Below are 22,353 nucleotides of genomic sequence, written 5' to 3' on the forward strand. Positions count from 1 at the left end.
CCTTAAATTATTGGTGGGGGTTATAAACATGCACACTGTTAATTTATATTGCCGCCTGACGATTCAATTAATTTGTTGATTAGGAAAGCTTTTCAGCAGCTGGTAATCATGTAAAATGAGTAGCGTGACCCCTGCTCATACACAAACGCGGTGGGGGTCCTGCATCACAAGAACCAAGCTATTGAAGACTCAACAACAGATGTACTTTACAGATGTCTGTTTTTTGTGCTTCATTAAAGCAAATTAAATCAGTTTAAACTAGGAAAACAATGAATAAGCTAACATCTATCAGGCTGCCCCCCCCCCCCCCTCCCCCCTTTGCTTCAGTGATAATTTTTGTGCATTTTTTTTGTCAACAACTCTTCATTTCCTGGCATTGTATAGTTGGATTTAGTTTTAATGTGCCTGTGTTGCAAGAACTGGTGGCCAGCTGTAGGTAACAGTAGTGTTTGGTTCACTGTTAAATGGGTAATGCAGCCCAATGCTGAACAGTGTTGTTGAATATGGGCCAGACTTCAACTTTTGGCTTGAGTAGAGATGTTTTTTCAGACAACTAACTGTGCCTTTATTAATTTGTCTTTGCTTCCAATGATTTCAGTGAGGGAAGAAAAAAAAAAAAAAATACAAGAATGTTCCTAAAAATGTACAATGTTTTTAACTATAAAATATATCCCCAAGTTTCAAAATGTTTAATAATGTATAGTGCTCCCTCGCTATAAAGTTGTCAATGCTATATTTGTTACCAAAAAAAGTAACATTCCCACTCAGGGATTGTTTTAGTTAGCAGTGTTTAAACTATAAATAGCCTGGTTAAACAGAGGTCAGGAGTTCAGTTTGAAGCGACAGACATGCAACCCAAGTGCAAGAAGGAGAGCGGTTTGGGAGAGGGGAAGAGGCAATTGGCTCACCCCAGGTTCAGCTGCTGGAGTGGGGCTGAGGCGAAGCTGAAGTGTCTCATCTCCCGAAGAAAGCTGCAGCTCCTCTCGCAACAAAAAAGTTAATACATTAGGAAGATAACCACGTAATAGGCCTAATATTTATTTAGTTATTAAATGACTGCTGAATAAGATGTCTGTGTTATAAAGTGCCAACGCAGCTTTTCTTCAGTTCAGATACTGTATCAAAAGGGAGAGACAGAAACAGAAGTTAGATTGAGAAGTTGTTTACAGTTTGAATACCGGTACTGTATTTACTGTAGAAATATTGCATGAGTCACTACTATAGGGAATTAGGGGACATGCTATAGGAGCATTATATCCCAGGCGCATTAACGAAGAGCTTTATAGCAAGGGAGCACTGTATACAAAAATAAAAATCCAGCCAGAGAGAGGAGATGAGTTAAGGCAAAGATAACATGAGTTTGTCAGAATTTAATTGTGTGTTTTGCAAAGCTGCCCTTACCACAGTGACCATTAGTTACAGCTACATTCAGACCATACACATTGGAGCTACTGTATTAAAGTAATTGTAGCTAACAAAATAGTTCCATCTTTTTCTGCCATGTCCCTACACATTAGAGATCTCAAATGTACAGTTTTGAAAGAAATTATTTGATATTAAATCTGATATCTGACAATACACTAGAATAAATAAATCTCTGGTTGCGTATCATGCTTTAAACTGCCTTGCATTTCCTGGAACATTTCACAAATAGAGCAAAATTGTCCCTACTCCTTCAGGGGCCATATTTCCTGGTAGTAACCGACCAAATGTTTTCCCCTAATGACTGACAGGCTTTGCAGCCAGTTAGATGTTTTTACCCCCGAAAGCTGCTGGGGTAAAATGACCAAGGAAGTAAAGCAGTAAGACTTCCTAGAAGGGTAGTTAAGCAAATGAGGAAATGTGTTTCACCTAGTGCAATACCTGATTTCATCTTTAAAAATAACATGCTATAACATTTGTTTCTTTCAAAAGTGCACATTTGAGATCTATAAATGAATAAGTATATGAACTCTGGAATTATTTTGTTAGCTACAATTACATTAATGCTTATTTCACAGATGTATTTTTTTATTTTCTTACTTAAGTTCAATTACCATTATTGTACATAAAAAAACTAACTGTTTCACTTCAGCATGGCACATATAAACAATATAGACCACATGGTTTTGGCACACAGGATTTTTATAAATGGTACACTGTTGTATACTGTACTACAGTACTTATCTCAAAGTTCCATCACAGGTTCCATCACATGTTTCAGTGCAACGTTCAATTGACCATATTATTGAGACAGTGTTTGTATAATTTATAGTCTATTCTATTAATAAAGCTTACTGGTAGTGGACAGTAGAAATAAAATTTCTCTGCCACATTGTTTTTAACTCCTGGGTGTATCAGTGATACAAATCTTTTTTACATTTCCATATTATGTTATGTTTACAAACCGTTTGATCTGGGACTTGCCCCTTAAGATTATGCTACCAGGGCCGAGTTTTTATTCACATCTCCCATTTCAAATGTTTTTATTTTTATTTTTGAAAATGTGTTTTGTTTGTTTTAGAGAAGCAATGCGGAATTATCTAAAGGAGCGGGGTGATCAAACAGTACTAATTCTTCATGCGAAAGTTGCACAAAAATCATACGGAAATGAAAAAAGGTAAGACATTGTGTTACTAAAAGAAGAGGTTCAGTTTCTGTTATCTGTGTATCTTAAATTTCATAACAAAACTGTTGATGTTTACTGTGCTGTGATCTCCAAAGGCAGCAGATCTCTAACAATAAAATCTGCTCAGTTTCTTATTGTACCTTTTATATGTAAATATTAAGACTTTTTAAAGGTTTAACGTTTAAACAGTAAATACTGTATCAATCCTAAATGGCATATAGCATGTTACTTAATGTTTTCCATCATTTCTATGGTTTTTTTTCCTTCAAAATTTGAAATAAGTACAATATAAAGATGAATATAAATAAGACAAGTCTACTTTTTCATTGAAAAATGTGTATGATAGTTTAAACACTAAATGACCTGACAAAAAATGTTTAAACACTTAATCTATTAAGCATAGATTTTCAGTAAATATCAGGTATGGCATTTTTTAGAAAATTCTTTGTGGCACATAGTTCCAAACTTATGAAATATATTTGAGCATGTCACAAACTACACTGTGTTTGAATATTGACTAATTTACTAATGGTCTTGTACCCCAAGTTTAGCATTTTACATTGTTGCCTATGGTATATTTATGGGTGACTATATTCAATTAAGGGGTCTGTGGGCATCAAATAGCTGAAATGGCATTTTGTGCACCATAACTATTGAAGATGACATGCTGTAGTCTCATTGGCATGACATAATTGCATATACAGCTTCTAATACAAATAAATTAGCTACAGAAAATACTAGAGTAGTCAGTATTACTTACGTGGCAATATTTGTTCAGCTGATTAATTTAAGGGTCGCCACCATGGGCTATATAAGTGATCAGTACTGCACTAGAGGCAATAACAAGATCATTGCTACTGGTAAACTTTGTCTAGAGGGGGTTGAGCCATTAGGTTTTGTTTTTTGGATTGAGATAATCACCTTTTTGTATAGTAACTGGTGCTATGATGATTTTGTTTTTCATTGTTTAGGTTTTTTTGTTTTGTTTTTGTTTTTGTTTTTTGTATATGGAATAATCCGGTTTCAACAAGTGTAAAAGTTGAGAGATTTTTTGTTTTAGAGGTACAAATGGGATATGTAGTTCATGTACAGGAGAAACATTTATGAGCTGTAGTGTATGCGTCAGTGCTTGGAGTAGGATTTCTGAATGACAGATTTTTGTTTTTATCAAGGACCTAAATATTTCCACTATCAAATAAGAGTTAATACTGTATTCCCCACCTCTGAGACTTCTGCCTTTGTTAGCTTAGCCATGAGGTACAAATGCTTATCATAAACCAGAAGAATCTTCTGTGATTTACAATTAATGACCTAAAACAGCTTCTCCTTTTTTGCTGTCTCTTTGTGGGGGTTTAGAATGTGAAACTAGACAAACTAGTTTTCACCAACCAAAATAAATTTTTCTTGTTTTATTAAGAGTATTGCAATGTATTATTTTAAGTGTCAGTGTGTATGGAGGTTCCAGCACAATTAGGTTGGAACAATTAAATCAGATTCCAGATTTTTTTTAAAAATAATTAACATAAATATCTATACTTGCTGTAGCTCATAACATTTTGTTCTGAGGTAGTAACATATATTGGTAGGAAACTGCCAAATGTAATATTTATGTAGTGATTTCTTTGGGTAAATGATAAAATAACTAGCTGGTATAATCAATATCCAATACGCACTCCTGTAGAACACAATGAACACCATTTTCTGTAACATATTCCAATACCCTGTCAAATTCTGCCATCTGCAGGTGAAACTGTATAAATTTCATCCTGTTCATGGAGTATAAATTAGTTCTGCAGTTCACTGCTTCTGCCCAGAAATATAACAATTGTGAGGATTTATAAGGATATATTGCAAACATCAGGCATATGTAGTCGAGGTTCGACGAGTATGTACAATACATTTTGAGCATTACAGTATCTTGAACATTACATTTGTGATGAAACTTATTGAATTTAATAAAACTTATTTGTTACAAGATGCTAGTACATTATACTGTAAATTGAGGTCACAGTACTATCAAATTATTGTCTGATTTTGACAGACCTGTGCATTTTGAGATCGTATTCCACTTCCTGTGGATGCAAAGTACGTCTTGGTGCGTTAGTAAAGGATTATCATCGAGAACAATTCATTAAATTGTTTAATTGGTTTCTCTACAGTGCATCTTAATAACCTTCTGCATTGTAGGTTTTTCTGTCCTCCCCCTTGTGTATACCTTATGGGAAGCGGGTGGAAGAAAAAGAAAGAACAAATGGAACGAGATGGCTGCTCTGAACAGGAATCTCAGCCATGTGCATTCATTGGAATTGGTAACAGTGATCAAGAAATGCAGCAGTTAAATTTGGAAGGAAAGGTAGATATAATACATCTTTCTTAAAAGTGCAAAGCTGATAATGTTCTCTAACAATATCTGCATTACACAGGATAACGATGGGACAACTATTCTGATATTGCCAAATGTGTTTTTTTTTTTTTTTTTTTTTTTTAACAATTAAGAATTTAATGAGTATTTAAATGGAATGAAATCTCAACTAACACTACTAAAGGTTAATTTGATTTACTTATTTTCAGCACATAGTTTACACAATGTTACAAAACAGTTTGCTGTATGTGTGTTATTATTGCTGATGCTTTTAATTACAAATTAACTCAGTTTAAACCATCATGCAACTACACCCTGTTGAAGTACCTTTTTTTTCGTTTTTCCATCAGAATTATTGCACAGCCAAAACTTTGTACATATCTGACTCCGACAAGAGAAAGCACTTCATGTTGTCTGTAAAAATGTTCTATGGTAATAGTGACGACATTGGCGTATTCCTCAGTAAACGGATTAAAGTCATCTCCAAACCTTCCAAAAAGAAGCAGTCCTTGAAAAATGCAGACTGTAAGTATTCTTTTTATGAAACTCATTTTTTAACCTTGGTTTAAATAACTATTTACAATGGTTTCAACTTTTTTTTTTATATACAGGCAGTCATCGCACTTACGGTACAATTGGTTCCTGAAAGTCGCGTTGTAAGTCGAAGCACATTTTCCCATAGGAACAATGTTATAAATTGGGGTTACGTTCCTGACTCTTCAGCCAGATAACAGTTTTACAAAAATGACCCGTTATATTGTACTCATGCAAATATTTATTTAACTCTTTACACCAGTGGTTACACGCATCTTACTGAGACACCTACCTGGCTTGTTTAAAAGTACAGACTCTGATCTTTCCAATGACTTATTCATTGTGTGTATACAGTACTGTTAGCAGGAAATACGATCGCCTGAAGTTAAGCCCCTCATCGTGTGACAGAGTTCACAGCTTAGGTTTCATTTTGAGTCAATTGCTCATCTCGGACGTTGTTAACGACAAATAAATAATAAAAAATAAATAAAACGCTAGATTAACTCAGGGCAATCAGACAGTTACTACAGTTCAGACACATGACGCATGGACGACTGGGGTTGTCTCAGTTTTCAGCATTTTTTGTCCCAGTCGGAAAAAGCAATGTTATTTTAAAGGCTTCAGAGTTGCTACGGCATCAGGGAATTGAAGAAAAAAAAAAAAAAAAAAAAACTCCCAGTTTCACTGTGGAAATCTGGTAATATAAGTAAAATATATTCAGTTAGTCTTTTCTCAAATTACTTTGTTTAATGCCAACAGTAGGAGAACCGTGCAGAATTGCGTGAACTGCATTATTCTCTTGATGTAGGCGTTTAAGAAATGTATTCATTAAGTAAGTGAAGTGTTCCCCCAGTGGTTTCTTCCACAGCAATATGTAAGAATCTAAAACATGCTATGTTAAAAACTGGAGCAATGCCAATACATAAATAGCTGCCATCTTTTAATATGCCTTGCAGGGTATTGTAAACATCCGGTTCACAGACCATATAAACGAACCGAGTGCGCTTGAAAACTGCATTGTGTACACATTTGAACTTGGTCCTGAAAAAAATAAACTTTAGCTTGAATCCAAACGAGCCTCTTTGCAGATAAGTGTGATACATTGTTTCAAATTAAACGAACCAGACGAGTCAGTTTGAAATGGACCCAGTGTGAATACAGCCTTAATGTAAATCTACAGTATTACTTGATTTTTATATTGTGTTTTATGGATGAAAATTATGTGCTTGCAATGTCATTGCAATCTGCTTAGGTGGTACTATTATGCCTAAAGTAGGTCACTCATACTGTACTATATGTAGGGAAGAATAAAAAAAAAAAAAAAAAAACCTTTAAGTATTAAAAAAAAATAAAAAGAGATATTGTAACAGTGTGATAGGCAAGAGCGACAGAGCCTTGTTTAAACTCGATTTTAAGGGATATGTTTTCTCAGCCATTTCATAACGGATCGGGATGGCATTTCATATGCTCCATGTTCCTGTGACAGATCGTCCATTCTTTTTCTTTGTTTTTTTTTTCCCCCGCTAAAATAACTCAAAAACAGCTGCGTGTTTTAAAAACTATATTATTTAATTTTTCTTTGCAGTCTGGCTCCAAAACCAACAGTAGGCTAGTGGGTATTCCTCGATTCTCGGTGGGCAATTTAATTTGAATTCCTTAGGTCACTTAGGTCTTGTGGATCGTGACTTTATCCATTTAATTTTTTTACTATCTCCAATGGGGACTCCAAGTTGATGTAGCAACAAATTAAATTGTACCTCTTTTTAAATATTTACAGCCAAGATATTAGTCAGTTGATATGCATTGTATACACTTTAAAATGTAAGTGTGTGTGTATATAATATATACAGTGGCTTGCAAAAGTATTCAGACTCCTGACCAATTCTTTCGTATTACTGAATTACAAATGGAACATTGAAATTTCGTTCTGTTTGATATTTTATTTTTAAACACTGAAACTCAGAATCAATTATTGTAAGGTGACATTGGTTTTACGTTGGGAAATATTTTTAAGAAAAATAAAAAACTGAAATGTCTTGCTTGCATAAGTATTCAACCCCTGTGCTGTGGAAGCTCCCAGTTTGCACCGATGAAAGAAATTGCCCTAACGAGGACACAGTTACCTTACCATTGGCCTCCACCTGTGAACCATTAAAGTTGCTGTCACATTTTCTGGATAAAAAAACCCACTGTTGAAGGATCATTGGTAAGGCTGTGAATCTGAAGGAAAATGAAGACCAAAGAGCATTCTACAGAAGTTAGAGAGAAAGTAATACAAATGCATAGATTAGGGAAAGGGTACAAAATAATATCCAAGTGTTTGGGTATCCCAGTGAGCACAGTTGGATCAATAATCAGGAAGTGGAAGCTGCATCACACCACCCAGGCACTGCCAACGAAAGGCCATCCCTCAAAACTCAGCGCTCAAACAAGGAGGCTTGTGAGAGAAGCCACAAAGAGGCCAACGATCACTTTGAAGGAGTTACAGAGTTCAGTGGCTGGGAGTGGAGTAGTGATGCACCAGTCAACCATATCAAGAGCTCTGCATAACACTGGCCTGTATGGGAGGGAGGCAAGAAAGAAGCCGTTACTCAAAAAGTACCATCTGAAAGCACGTCTGGAGTTTGCCAGAAAGCATGAGAGTGACCCAGCTGCGATGTGGGGAAAAGGTTTTGTGGTCAGATGAGACCAAGATAGAGCTTTTTGGCCAAAACTCAAAGCGCTATGTGTGGCGCAAACCTAACACTGCCCATGCCTCAAGACACACCATCCCTACAGTGAAGTATGGTGGTGGCAGCATCATGCTGTGGGGATGCTTCTCATCAGCAGGGACTGGGCATCTTGTTACAATTGAAGGAAGAATGGATGGAGCAAAATACAGGAAAATACTGCAAGAGAATCTGCTTCAGTCCGGAAAAAAACTGAAGCTTGGGAGGAAATTCACCTTTCAGCAGGACAATGATCCCAAGCACAAGGCCAAAGCAACATTGGAGTGGCTCAAGAACAAAAAGGTGAATGTCCTACAGTGGCCCAGTCAAAGTCCTGATCTCAATCCCATTGAGAATCTGTGGCACTATTTGAAAATTGCGGTCCACAAGCGTCGTCCAACCAACCTGAACAACCTGGAGCAAATCTGCCAAGAAGAATGGGCCAAAATCACTCCGACACTGTGTGCAAAGCTGGTACATACTTACCCCAAAAGACTTAAAGCTGTTATTGCAGCGAAAGGTGGCTCTACCAAATATTAATGTGTGGGGGTTGAATACTTATGCAAGCAAGATATTTCAGTTTTTTATTTTTCTTAAAAATATTTCCCAACATAAAACCAATGTCACCTTACAATAATTGATTTTGAGTTTAAGTGTTTTAAAATAAAATATCGAACAGAACGAAATTTCAATGTACCATTTATAATTCAGTAATATGAGAGAATTGGTCAGGGGTCTGAATACTTTTGCAAGCCACTGTGTGTGTGTGTGTGTGTGTGTGTGTTTATATATATATATATATATATATATATATATATATATATATATATATATATATATATATATATATATTCGTAATACTAATATATTGTATACAATAATGTATTAAAAACAATATAATGTGCATGATAGTTAATATTACCAAATGATTAAGATTTTGCTTCCGAACACAAAGATCATGTAATGAGTTGCTCACAAACACTTATTGATCGTTTATGTTCAGAGCCCCCCTTCCGCATCAATCAGATAGCTAGCTAATCAGAAGTCAATGTATTTGTGTATAAAGAATCTAAAATGTGGTTATACTTGGGAATATTTGTTATAATAGTATAGAATTTTTCTTATACAAAACTTTAACATCAACTTTCCATTGCATATAAATATTATGTTTTAAAATCAGCCTTCCAATGAAACAATTATTGATATTAAACACAAAAAACTATGTTTGACTTGACAGTAAAGCAGGAAATTGTCAGGTAAGGCTGCTGTTGCGCCTTTACCTGACCCTTGTTCTGACGAGGCTTTCCAGCACACACTACTTAACTGGTCTAGTAGGTAGGTACACTTCACACAACATGTGTAGTTACCAGTGGGTTGCCGAGGATTCAAAAGTTCTCTTAAACAGCATAATAGATATCCTTTAGAAGAGTCACTGTCACTGAATGGATAAAAAAGATCTATAAAGGATTGACTGGTTCTAAAATGCTTGAGTAACATGTCCCTAAATTAAAAAGGGGGGCTACTATCTCATGCACACGACTTTGGTTCTGTGAATTGTTGATATACCTTTCTTGTACAAAGTCAGTGATTTTGAAACGTGTTTGATATTTCCATGGATAAGTGTCACTGAATGCTCAGGGATCTGTAGAATATTGTGTCCTTAATATACTTTAATATTTAATTGATGCAGGTTATGGAGAATTTTTTTTTCTTCTATTTTTAAGTATGTATTGCTTCAGGGACGAAAGTGGCATTGTTCAATCGACTTCGTTCGCAGACAGTCAGTACGAGGTATTTACATGTAGAAGGAGGGAATTTCCATGCCAGTTCACAGCAGTGGGGAGCCTTTTACATCCATCTTTGTAAGTGTCTTTGTAATTTTACAGTTATAATAATGCCATTTAAAAAACACGATTGATGATTTTAAGATGTATTATAACATGTCACTTTTGCCAAATGTCTAAAGTTTTATAAACACATACATGGGCATGGGCTGTGATGTGTAACTCCCATTAGTTTTTTTTTTTATTTTTTGGTCCCAAATCTGTAACTTAAGCTGAATAACCTGACCTGAATTTATTGCATTACTATTATTAAATCCTACCATTCTCCCCATATATTATCTTATTATGAAGGTCACTTTCTGAATTAAAATAGCTATTAATGGATATTCTCCCCAGAAAATAATTTAAAAAAAAGTATTTGGTCCTTATGTTGAATATGCAATATTTATTTACTTCAGTGGATGATGAAGAATCCGAGGGTGAAGAATTCACAGTACGAGATGGCTATATTCATTACGGACAGACAGTGAAACTTGTGTGTTCAGTAACTGGCATGGCACTCCCCAGACTGGTATAGTAAACTATTTATAATCTAAAACAGATTAACAACAACAAAACAATGGAAAATAAAATTCCTGCTTTAGTATTGAATTAGAGACTAGTTTAATGAGAAGTGAAGGGATTGAACAATGGGAAAGAAAACAGACAATTCGTGTCTACCACCGATTTTGAAACAGTTTCCTACACTGTAGTACACTAAAGTACATTGGCATTTTAGGAAAACCCTGTTTAGTTAAATCTATTTTGTTACCTGTATCCACTTACATTATTCTGATAAATAGTTAAACTATTTGTTAAACATAGTGGGCCTTCACTAAACGGGAACTCCAGATATTTTTTGCAGTTGGTCTCAATTATAACTGAAAGAAAATAAAATCTTCAAAATATTTAGGATCGATGAATAAATCACTTTTATTTTGCAGATAGCCATGAAAATACATTTTTTGTCAGGTTTTACAGTGCTTTCAAATGTTTAAACGAAGTTGGATGCTGATGTTGTAACATTTATCTTTTAATGCATTTGTAATTAAATGTCCTTTGTACATTTGCAGATAATCCGTAAAGTGGATAAACAAACAGCATTGCTAGATGCAGATGATCCAGTATCGCAGCTTCATAAGTGTGCTTTTTATTTGAAGGACACAGAAAGAATGTACCTGTGCCTTTCTCAGGAGAGGATAATCCAGTTTCAAGTAAGACTTAAAACACTGACAATCACTAAAATGCTGTATTTGAAAACCGGTCGAGGTTTTTTATTTTTTTCATTTTATTTTTTTCAGGTAAAAGCATCTTGGTACATTAGTCATGATAACTTTGTATTTAAAAGCTGAAAATGCTGCAGTGGGTACCCAAGGGCTAGCAACAACTTTCCATGCACAGCATACAGTAGACCATTCCAAATCTTTTTTGTCACACTTTTTTTTCCATTCCATTTAAAGTGCTACATGCATATTTTTTAAATGCTCAGGAGTTTATTTAATTGATCTAAACAATAACTGATCTAAATCAATCCATCATTTTGGTCATCCAGTGGTGACATTGGCGTCGTTTTACTTTTTTAAAATGAGTTACTCCATGAATGTTATGATGTCTACTAATGATAAAAACAAATGTATCTCTTTATCTAGTTATCATAGCTCAGAAGATCCGTTTGATCCACAAATAATTACATTTGACATAATAATTGAATATTATGCAAGAAGTGAATTACACTTGGTGCTAATAACGTTTTGTCTTTTAGGCCACTCCATGTCCAAAAGAACCAAACAAAGAAATGATAAACGATGGCGCCTCTTGGACAATCATCAGCACAGACAAGGCAGAATATACTTTCTATGAGGGGATGGGGCCTGTGCATTCACCAGTTACTCCAGTGCCTGTTGTAGAAAGCTTACAGGTGAAACAGACTTACAAATCTTAAGAAAAACTTGCAACTATCCTGTTGCTTTCATTAAAAATTTAGCACTATTTTTTAACAAACAAGCTAAATCAACAACCAGTCTGTAGAACTCTCTAAATCCTCGAACTGGTGTTATTCTTAAAGACCCTGTATAGTAACTGTAGATAAAGGATATTCTTTATTTCTTGGGGTTGTAAACCAGTGCATATATCTTTGAGCTTTAATTGTTTATTTTTTTTGAAACAGCTAAATGGAGGTGGGGATGTGGCCATGCTGGAACTTACAGGACAGAATTTCACACCAAATCTTCGGGTTTGGTTTGGGGATGTAGAAGCTGAAACTATGTACAGGTAACATCTTCCTTGTTTTTCTTGTTCTAACCTCAAAGTTTCAGCTTCAGCTTTTCACTTCATGGGATGCACTTTTTTTAACAAAAGATTTAAGTTAGGGTATGTCTGCAGTGCATGTAGCATCACATCAACCAACCATACTGAGGGCTGTCAGATTCAATCGGGTAGGTCATAACTTTTGGTTTGTTACTATATTAAAATTAATACCGTCTACATGCAGCAAAGTGTGAGATTAGTTCCCATAAATACCTGACAGCGCAATGCTGAAACTACTCTTTTTCACTGTACAAAAATAATTGGTACCAGTCCACGTTCGTTTTTATCTTTTGCCGGTATCATTTGGTTTGGAATTTTATGCAAATGCTACGTTCCCGCTATGAGGGCGAAGGCTTTTAAAAATGTACTTGTGTAAGACTGCCAGCATGATTACTTTCAATGTGGTAGATGAATCAGTACAGACCGTTTAGTTTGATTTCATTTCGCTCAATGAACGCCTTTTAGCTTGTTCACGTAAAAATGTATGCGACAAACATTGTGTTTGGCAGGAGGACGGAGATTCTAATTAGAAAGTCAGTGAACGGCGCTGCTTGTAAAAAATATATTTTTTTAAAAACATGGCATCCAAACGAAAAAAATTCTTGACATTTTTTAAAAATAAATTGTACAGACAAATTATCAGAATCATGTTCCGAAAGAGGTAGCCCATACCAACCATGTACACACAAATAAAATATGACCGTGATAGTCACAGGGAGATGAAGCAGTCATGGTTTCAAACATACCCTCTGGTCCCAAAAGGATATTTTCGCAAACGGCAAGCCAGAAACATGCAGCTTCAAAAGATCACAGCTAATTTATTAAGTCATTTGTATTTTTTTTCCCCCCGTTGTTTGCTATCTCTTTAAAATGTGTTGATATATATTTTGAAAATAGTAACGGAGTGTATTCGAAAGAGGAACAATTTAATAAAAAAATAAACACATTTATTATTTTAAAAAGGATTCGTCTCACTATGATATATTGAGTTTTAATGTCAGAATCGGTGCAGTATTACTGTCAGTAATCCCAGGTGAAAGAACACAGTAAAAAAAAAAAAGTTTTTTAAACACAGTAGTGTCTGAACAATCCTACTAATATTATTAATCACATTAGTACAAGCTTGTGTAACTAGAGCTTCAGTTGGCCAGGTAGGCATTAATATTAATATACACCTGCAGTGGAAAGAAAACCGCATCACAGTCAAAATAGTATAAAGGATTATGCAGTACATGAATATCTCTGCAAACCTATTCAGAATTTAGGAAATCTGTAATGACGTTTTTTCATATGGGACTAAGTTTGGCATTTATTAAATGGGAATCGGAGTTATAGTGCACTTTAATTATACTGTTTATGTGCATTGTAAAGGGTAGGGTCTGGCATTTAAATATCTACTTGTTTTCAAACAAAATACATGTCTTTTTGCCTTGCGAAACAGTATGTTTAACTTGTCTACAGTATTGTTAAGTGGCTTAAGTTATTCCAGTGTGGCAAAAAATGTTAACTAAATGAAAGTGTTAGAGGGAATGTAGAAATGTAAGTTTCTGTTCGGTCTGGGAAAATCATAACCATTGCATCACTAGTGCAGATCCGATCTGCTATCTTGCCCATCAAGATTAAAATTGAGTTGCAGGCAGACTTAAGTAATTTGCTGGTGTTAACTAAACACCTGGTTTACTTTACACTAGTTACAACACGCTATGCAATTCAGCATTCTTAAGAAACAGCCAGAGTGGGACTGTTCAGGTCAAGATTGAAGTGCTGTCACAGAGCTGTGAGGAGAAGCTTTCCTGGCAGCTATGGGTGCAACTCTCAGTGTGCTCTGTACACAGTATTGACCTAACTTGGCATGGGAACATATGATACTGTATGACATTTAGAAACTTATGTTGCCCTGAAGTCTTACATTTCTTACAGGTGTGCAGAGAGCATGCTGTGCGTCGTTCCAGATATTTCTGCATTCCGCGAGGGCTGGAGGTGGGTTCGGCAGCCAGTTCAGGTCCCTGTCACTTTGGTTCGAAACGATGGGATTATCTACTCCACCACCCTTACTTTCACTTACACACCAGAGCCAGGGCCCAGACCACACTGCAATGCTGCTGGGGCCATCCTCCGAGCAAACTCAAGCCTGATGGCATCAAGTGAACCCAACACAAATAGTGAGGGAAGTTACACAACTCTCACCACAAATTCTACCAATGTCACATCTTCAGCTGCAACGGTAGTATCTTAACCTACCAACTGAAACAAAAGACTTTAAACTGACTTAAGTGCTACATAAAGGAAAAGGAAGAAAAGAAAACAACTGTAATCTTCAACACCCATTGTGGTTTCATAGGGACAAGCCTGTTTTGATCTGAAAGCATAAGTGAACTGATGGGAGCCTAGATCAAATAAAGGGTAAAAAAACAAGAAACCACAAGATACATCAGCCATGTATAAAACTTTAATAAAAAAAAGTCTATTTTTCAGTTTTTTTTTTTTGTAAAGGGGCAAGATGTATAAATGTGGGTGCGACTGGAGGTTCAGCAAAGTAGAACGCATATAAAACATGATAACATAGTTTTTATGGACCAATGATCTTGTATAAGCTTTAGTAAAGGTACATTTTCACCATACCTTTTTTTTGTATTAAACATATAGTACACTTTTGTTACCAAATAGTTTATATTTTTCCTCAGAGTTTTGGCTCTGAAGTATATCCAGGTTCCAGGGTAGAACTTGCTTGTATATTATAGCTACCTTACTCTTCCAGTAAAACTTGTATTTTGGTCTCCAACTGGAACTACTTTTTTGTTTTTTAAATGAAAATCTTTGTGACTTTACAAAACTGAAGTTGTGTTCATTTCATTTATATGAAGTCTATACAAAAGCTTTAAGCAACGCCTCTGCCTTGCCTGCAATACATGCTGTACGCTAACCTTTTAAACTTTTTTTTTTGTTGTTCAATCATTGTGCATTGGAGCAGTAGTGTTCCATCTAGCTCTTCCAGTTCCCCCCTACCCCTAGGCTTTACATGTGAGGTTCTGTCTTTATCTGAGTTCAGACATGTGGCAAAGTATTCGTGTTAGCAATTGTTGCCTTAGGCCATGCCATGGCAAGCTCAAATAGTTTATATGGTTCATTTGCATTATTTGCCTAATGTTAAAGAATTCTTAAAGGATTACTCATTTCATTTAGTTTTTTTCTGAAATCATGTGACCCATATAAACAAATTTAAAGGCAAAATTAACCAAATATATATTTTTTAATGCTGTGTGCAGTCCTGTCAAAGTGCTGCTGTTAATATTTATTCACCTGTTTTCTAACCACCCTGTCTTCCCAATGTCTGAGTTATTGTATAGACCTAATCCCCTGTCTTCTAAGGCCAGAGTGATCATGAACAATATGCTCCATATAAGAAGTTTGAGACCGATATTTGCATTTGTTGTGGCCTTACTGCTGCTTTTGTGCTGCAATGCATTTCTGTAAATGCCTCTAGTTATTTTGTTGCTTTTAATCGCCTTTCAATTTTAGCAGTCCCCGCCCCCCATCCCCCGTCCCCTTCTCTTTAAACTGTGCTTTGGCCAGAAGGTTGAGAACTAAGTATATGTTAAAGAGCTTACTGTTTGTAAACGCTATCTTTCTTATACATGTTGTTTTATAAAATTATAAATCTAAAGATGGCTTGCACTGTACGACTGGATCCTGTTATGGTCCTACCGGGGTTATTTGGTTACAGTTACATTTGTTTTGTATTAAATTAGTTTAGGCCATCTGTATCTGCAGCTGTGATTCCCATTCATTGTCAATTTAAATAATTGGACTTTGTTGAAGTAACACGCTAGTGTAGTAATAAGCGAGTGAGGACATTTTCAATCAGTTCACTTTTTGTAACTAGTACTGTACATGTTCATTATCTACATATGGTGCAGTAATTCCTGCTCAGAAAATCTGGGGGAGCTCTTAAAGGAACGAAATATTCCCCATTCTATAGTAACCATGCCTTAGTAAAACTTGTATGTGAAAAATTATGATATAGAATACTAATATGAGTCGAATGCAACAGGCCAAAAGGCTTGCTAAGCCAGTAATCTTTGCTGAAATACATTGTCTACTTTTTATACCTGTAAAATGTAGACTACAGTAGTCCACCTGAGGTTTTCTTTAAGTCTACCACTGACCCCTTTCCAATGTGCTTTTAGTCTCAGTGCATTTTTTAAGTCTGTATTACAATATTAGTTTCATTTTTGGGTTATTGAGGTGAAGAACTGTAGCTGGCTTCTTGCAGATTTTCAATCCTGTCCTTATTATTTTATTTTCCAGTAGTGTTAGCTAAGCTGCATTTAGGAATGTCTTCCATAACTCTAATAGCTGTGAAACAAAGATAGCATATACAAATAGACTGAGATTTTCAAAAGTTCATGTTAAGCCTTTAACAGTTTTTTTAAAAATGTTGGTCTATGTAAGTGGTGATTTTTGAAAGTCTACATTATATACATAGTCCTAGCAGAATATTACATTTTCAAACCACAATAGGGAGGGATGTTTTTCGCATATTCTGAGTTATGTTATTTTTAATTTGTTTTTTTTTTAATTTTTTTTATTTTTTATTTATATAATATATATGCCCAATGTACAGTGTGGTATTTGTATTTTTAAATTATTAACTCATTTTGAGCTTTTGTTTGTTCCACCAGCAAACAAGTGCATTATGCCCCAGGTACCTGTTTTGGCCTTCATTAGCTGTCAATAGGCAGACTGCTGCAGTGATGATGAATGGGGTTGGTTGGGTTTTTGTATTTCTCCAGGGTGGCATTAAACTACATTAAAGCAGCAAGACAACTTTTAACAGTAAAGTTGCTTTAATATCAGAGTGAAATTGCTTTATTTTTTACTGTGTGCTGTTTGCTGCCTTCATTTATTTACCATATGTTCTGTAGTTATTGAAATCAAACAAAACCCTTCCATTATCTCCTGTTGGTTTCCATGTCTTCGAAGGTAGCATACCAGAAGGAATAGATAATCTTGCCTCCATTATTATAATGTAAATTCCTTATCATTAAACTTGAGGTGTACAGCTCTAAAACATTACAGAATTTGAACATATCTAATAGACCATCTTTTCTGGTTTGACTGTTTACATTAATTTGGTTAACAAGGATGTAGTAAACTGAACAACTAGTAAAAGCTTGTATATGGTTTTTGCTGCAGTAATTAATGGTCAACAGTAATAACCATAACCATCTGACTATTAATTTGTCTTCTGTCAGTTTAAACAAAAGCAGCACAGAACAGCATATCTGTCTATAGGACCTCTTTCTGGTGAGCATTCTAATGTTACAAGTGTTACCAGATCTGCAGATAGTGGTACCACAAAGCTGACGGAACAAAGATTTTGTAAAAATAAATAAATAAAATAAAATAAATAAGAATAATAAACATTTGTCAGTCACACTTTGAGGATATACAGTTAACATATTTTCATTGGTGTTTTCTTCAGAAAGCAACTGTGTTTTTTTTTTTTTTTTTTAAATGAGCTCTGAACAACTGTGTATACTTTAATATGCCAAATGTTTTACTTTTATGTTTTCATGCACTGCAGTGTGGGATTGAGAGGCAGCTTTGTTGAAAACGATATGTAATAAAACAATAGTTTTCATACTGAACCCTTTGAGATCTGAAGTGTCTTCTCCACAAAATGTATAGATTACATTTTTACTAGTTCCATACTGTACTGCATTCTTAGTAGTACTCTAGCCACTGTTATATATAAATGCATTCAAAAATAGTGTTCTCAGTACTCAAAGGGTCAATTAGTAAGAAATGTGCACATGTAATATTTTAGCAATAACATGAAATAAGGGGACAGTTTTTGATAACAGCATTGTTGTACATATTGCACCTGCTCAGTTCCATATTTCATTGAATCAAAACCTACAACATGGGCAAAATCAAGAAATAAAACTGAAATATAAACCACTTATGTTTTTGTTTTCTGTTTTTAACACAACATATGTAAATTAATTAATTTTTATGAGCAGAAGTACGTGTCATGCAAAGGTAGCACATGAGGACTTTGGTTAATAAGAAGAATTGTACTACAAGTTACATTTACACTGCGATTAAGGATACATGTGTATGACATCCAGACCCATAAGGGACCCACTTCCCCAAAGGGGGCCCTGGAGAACAGCCCGAACAGGACCATTTGCATTCGCGCCTACAACCACTTAAAAAAAACTTTTTTTGCATTTGTTTTATTCACTACATACTCTACACTGAACTGATATACTTCTGTGATAGCCTAAACTACTGTAGACCAACGCGGCAGTGCAGGCGCTATCAAAATACAATTCGATATTTGAAATCTGCAGTGAGAAACGTTGGATGTTTGTATGACTTGCACTGTCACAATACTCCATCTTGCTCTACGAAAGCATTTTACAGTAGCTTATTTGAAACTCTGGATTCATTGAAGAGATTGATCTGCTTCCGTGTTTTTGCGATATCGTTTAGGATGCTGCACATGCGCTTTCCTTGATATGTGGGTGAACTGGTGCTGAACTGGTCCCGTGCAATTGGGCAACTTGGAAAATATAACCAAGAGAAATATTTAGGAGTCACGGTAGCTAGTTTCTGGGCTAATTCTGCCAATTTATTTGTCATTAAGCTTTAATAGGTAGTTTTAAGAAAAATCGAGGAAAATACAGAAATGATAAATTTATGAAATACAGGTCAAAATATTTCTGCGTATTACCTTTCAGTTCAGACAGTGAATGTCGGATGTAGTAGTCACTAGAGGGTGTGAAACAAACCGTGTTGAAATAATAGTAAGTTAGTTTAACACTAGAACCACTGCCGGCAGTCATCATGACAGTTACATTTTAACAGCATCAACATTAAAATGAAAGACAAACTATCATATATAACTCAAGCATGACATATCAAACATCTGCACAGCTGAAACGCTGTATTTTAAAAGAACAATCAAACATCAAAGGGTTTATTTTCTAACTTACCACATAAAGTACTACTTGAAAAACTATTTAAAAAAATAAATAAACATTTCAAAAGTAACTAGTGTGTAAACAGGTATATCTACACACAAAGCTGCACAAACTTTTTTTTTTTTTTATTTAAAATGAAAGTAACATGTTTTCTCTTGTGTGTGACAGTCGGTGCAGCACTGAATCCAGGTTGAGCTGCAGCACTGTTGCTGCTTTGCAGTTTTCTGTTTTCTGAAATGTTTCTACTGAAGCACTGTGGCTAGCTTCAAGATGAAATCTCTCCTACTGATATTTTCCCCAGTGCATTCCTTAGCGGCATTAAGAAACTATTAATGTTGCTGATGCCCATGCACAATTATTTATACATAGTCTAAAGGAAATGTACCATAGATTTGAAAATGAGATTTAGATTTACGGGTTGTGTAGGGCTGTGCTGTGTGTTTACGGGTTTGGTAACAGAATGCATAGCTGCTCTATAATGTCTCCTCTTCACAGTGGATCGGCAGAAAATGATATTTAAATGAAGGTGTTACACAACAGTATTAGATACATTCTGGTTGAAAAGTACTGATATATTACTATATTGCTTAAATATGCATTTATATGGAAAGAAATGATCAGTGCATTCTGTTTATAAGAATCATTGATATAAGAATCAACTGCATATAGTGATCAAAACTGCTGGGACAAAGTCATTCCTATACTCGCCATGCTAAAATACTCCACTAGTAAGAATCATGTCAGGGCAAACTGACTACATGTAATATGGTACTGTATCAAGTGCAATGACATGTACAGCCAATAAAGCTGTTTTTGAATTTGATCACATCTCGCATGATTAAGCACATACACAGCATGCATCGTGCAATGATGCAGGCAACAGTGGACAAGTTTGTAATCAAATGTTGACTGCCACTGCATTGTGCAGGTATGTTTTGTTTTTTGTTATCTCTGATTGTGAAAATGTGTTTCAATAAAGTGAATACACATTAACTGAATACATACTGAGTACAGCACTGCTGTGTGGCGGCACGGTGGAGGGGATTGTGGAGCTTTGCATCTTAATGAAAAACTGAGATTTGCATTACAACTGAAAATAAATAAGCCACAGATGATTAAATGCAGTGGTAGTCGTGATAGAAATACTGTACTGTAATGTAATTTTAATTCAAAGGCCATTACACGTAACACTGCATGGCTGTTAAACTAGGCACCCTCACGAGACGATTGCTTCTCAAGTATACTGTGGTAAAATAGGATTCTGCAGCCCTGAGTAAACATAATAAGTTGCTTACCCACGAGGACTTGTTTTGATGTTTTGTCCTCAGTGATTGAGCACCATTGACATTTGTATACTGTATTTAAACTGATGATATGTGGGTAAAGGCTTTAACACTTACTGAATTGCTCTGCTGCCAGCTTCCGATATCTCAGTTAAGTAAACATTTCTCAGTTACATACTATAACTACTGCTACATTAAACACATAGTGGTACAAGATCACTTTTTAAAAATTGTTTAGAGTAGCAGCAAAGGGACATTGGACTACTTATTTCAAATCATTAAAAAGAAGAAAAAAAAAAGTAATGTATGGGCTTTACAAAAAGAGCCAGGGTAATAATTATTTTAGATCTTCCATCTGAATACATCTCACCAGATTTGATACATACTTACAACCTCGTTAAGGTTTGATACATTTCACCTGCTCTCCACAAAGAGTGACACTTTGTATTAAATATAAACCAAAGAACATTAACCGCTAAATAAGCACTACAATTCTGTGAGTGTTGAAAGTAGAAATACGTTTTAAATAACATGTTTAAATGGATAATCACAAATAAAATAAAAGGGGGTAGCATCTTGCTTTCATTTAGGCGAATTTGTCAACACCAGCCTGTAAGTCTAATGTTTTGGTTATATTGTAGCGGCAGTGTAATGAAGATGCTGCAACAGGATTTTTGGTCAATGGCAATGATAGTTTATTGTTTAGCAAATGGCTTTAGTTCTTGTCAGGAATTCAGAGAAACGCAACGCAATATGAGGTCCTTCTAACTTGCTGGGGCATGCTGTAACAGGAGAGGGGGAAGCTGGAATCGGAGATGCAGGGCTGGCTGGCCGGGAGACAACACGGTGGCAGTGTCGCCTTCTCAATCCTAGGTGCTGCTGGTCAGGAACTAAAGAGGTGGAGGGTTGGAGGATGACTGGAAGGGATTCAGAAGAGGGAATAGAAGCAGGCACAGGGATGGTGGCATTGATGGCGCTCAGGAGCGGGAGGAGAAGTGGAGAGTGGAGGGGAGTGTGGAGGTGAGCGGGGGGAGGTTTGACTTACCGGTGTTGTGGCAACCTTGGTAGGGAGCGAGGCGATCCCAGTGCTATATAACTTGGTGGCCATGGGGAGGCATCTGAACCTGGTATATGACCTCTCCCGTTCACTCCAGTTAAGAATAAGTCGATCTATGGGCTATCCAGCTTTGGGCAGCGCCACCTCCTCCTCTTTGGCCCAAACACCCAGGCTTGGTCCCCTGCTATCAAAATGCCATCCTTTCTCACCACATCATAATTTCTCTTCTGGTGAACTCCAGGCAACTGGAGCTGGTCCCAGGCGAACTGGTGGGTTGTGTCCAGAAGATCCTGCAGCTGGCAGGCATATTCTGGGGGGTCGTTGGTCTGGTGGGCGCCTGAAGGCAGCTCTGCAAGCATCTGGAGTTCCCTGCCCAGCATGAGGAGAGTTGGGGTGCAGCTGGTAGACTCCTGCACCACGCTTCTGTAGGCTAGCAGGATAAGGGGCAGCTGGAAGTCTCAATCCTTCTGGTTCGTGCTGGTGGTAATGGCAAGCTGAGCAGATAGGGTTCGGTTAAAATGCTCAACCAACCCGTCACTGGGGGTGGAGCATGGTGGTACAGGTTTTCTTAATTGTCAGACATTTCGCAACCACCTGACTCAACATTTCTTCCCCCGGTCAGAGTGCAGCGCTTCTGGCACTCTGAACCAGGCGAAAAATCTCTCAATGAGGTCCTTTG

General features: G+C 36.1%; 1 protein-coding gene across 3 annotated transcripts in view; it reads left to right on the plus strand.

The window, feature by feature from the left end:
* Positions 1-18,306, plus strand: part of LOC121323806 (suppressor of hairless protein homolog) — a 45,553-nt gene extending 27,247 nt beyond the window's left edge. For all 3 annotated transcript variants that reach the window (XM_041265030.1, XM_041265038.1, XM_041265047.1), the window contains exons 3-11: positions 2,504-2,599; positions 4,796-4,961; positions 5,321-5,495; positions 9,937-10,074; positions 10,455-10,567; positions 11,109-11,249; positions 11,798-11,953; positions 12,203-12,306; positions 14,263-18,306. In XM_041265030.1, the coding sequence (XP_041120964.1) occupies positions 2,504-2,599; positions 4,796-4,961; positions 5,321-5,495; positions 9,937-10,074; positions 10,455-10,567; positions 11,109-11,249; positions 11,798-11,953; positions 12,203-12,306; positions 14,263-14,578 (1,405 nt within the window). In that variant the 3' untranslated portion in view covers positions 14,579-18,306. The remainder of the gene's footprint in view (positions 1-2,503; positions 2,600-4,795; positions 4,962-5,320; positions 5,496-9,936; positions 10,075-10,454; positions 10,568-11,108; positions 11,250-11,797; positions 11,954-12,202; positions 12,307-14,262) is intronic.
* Positions 18,307-22,353: the final 4,047 nt, after the last annotated feature.

The sequence above is a fragment of the Polyodon spathula genome, chromosome 1, assembly GCF_017654505.1.
Source record: "Polyodon spathula isolate WHYD16114869_AA chromosome 1, ASM1765450v1, whole genome shotgun sequence".
Taxonomy (NCBI): domain Eukaryota; kingdom Metazoa; phylum Chordata; class Actinopteri; order Acipenseriformes; family Polyodontidae; genus Polyodon; species Polyodon spathula.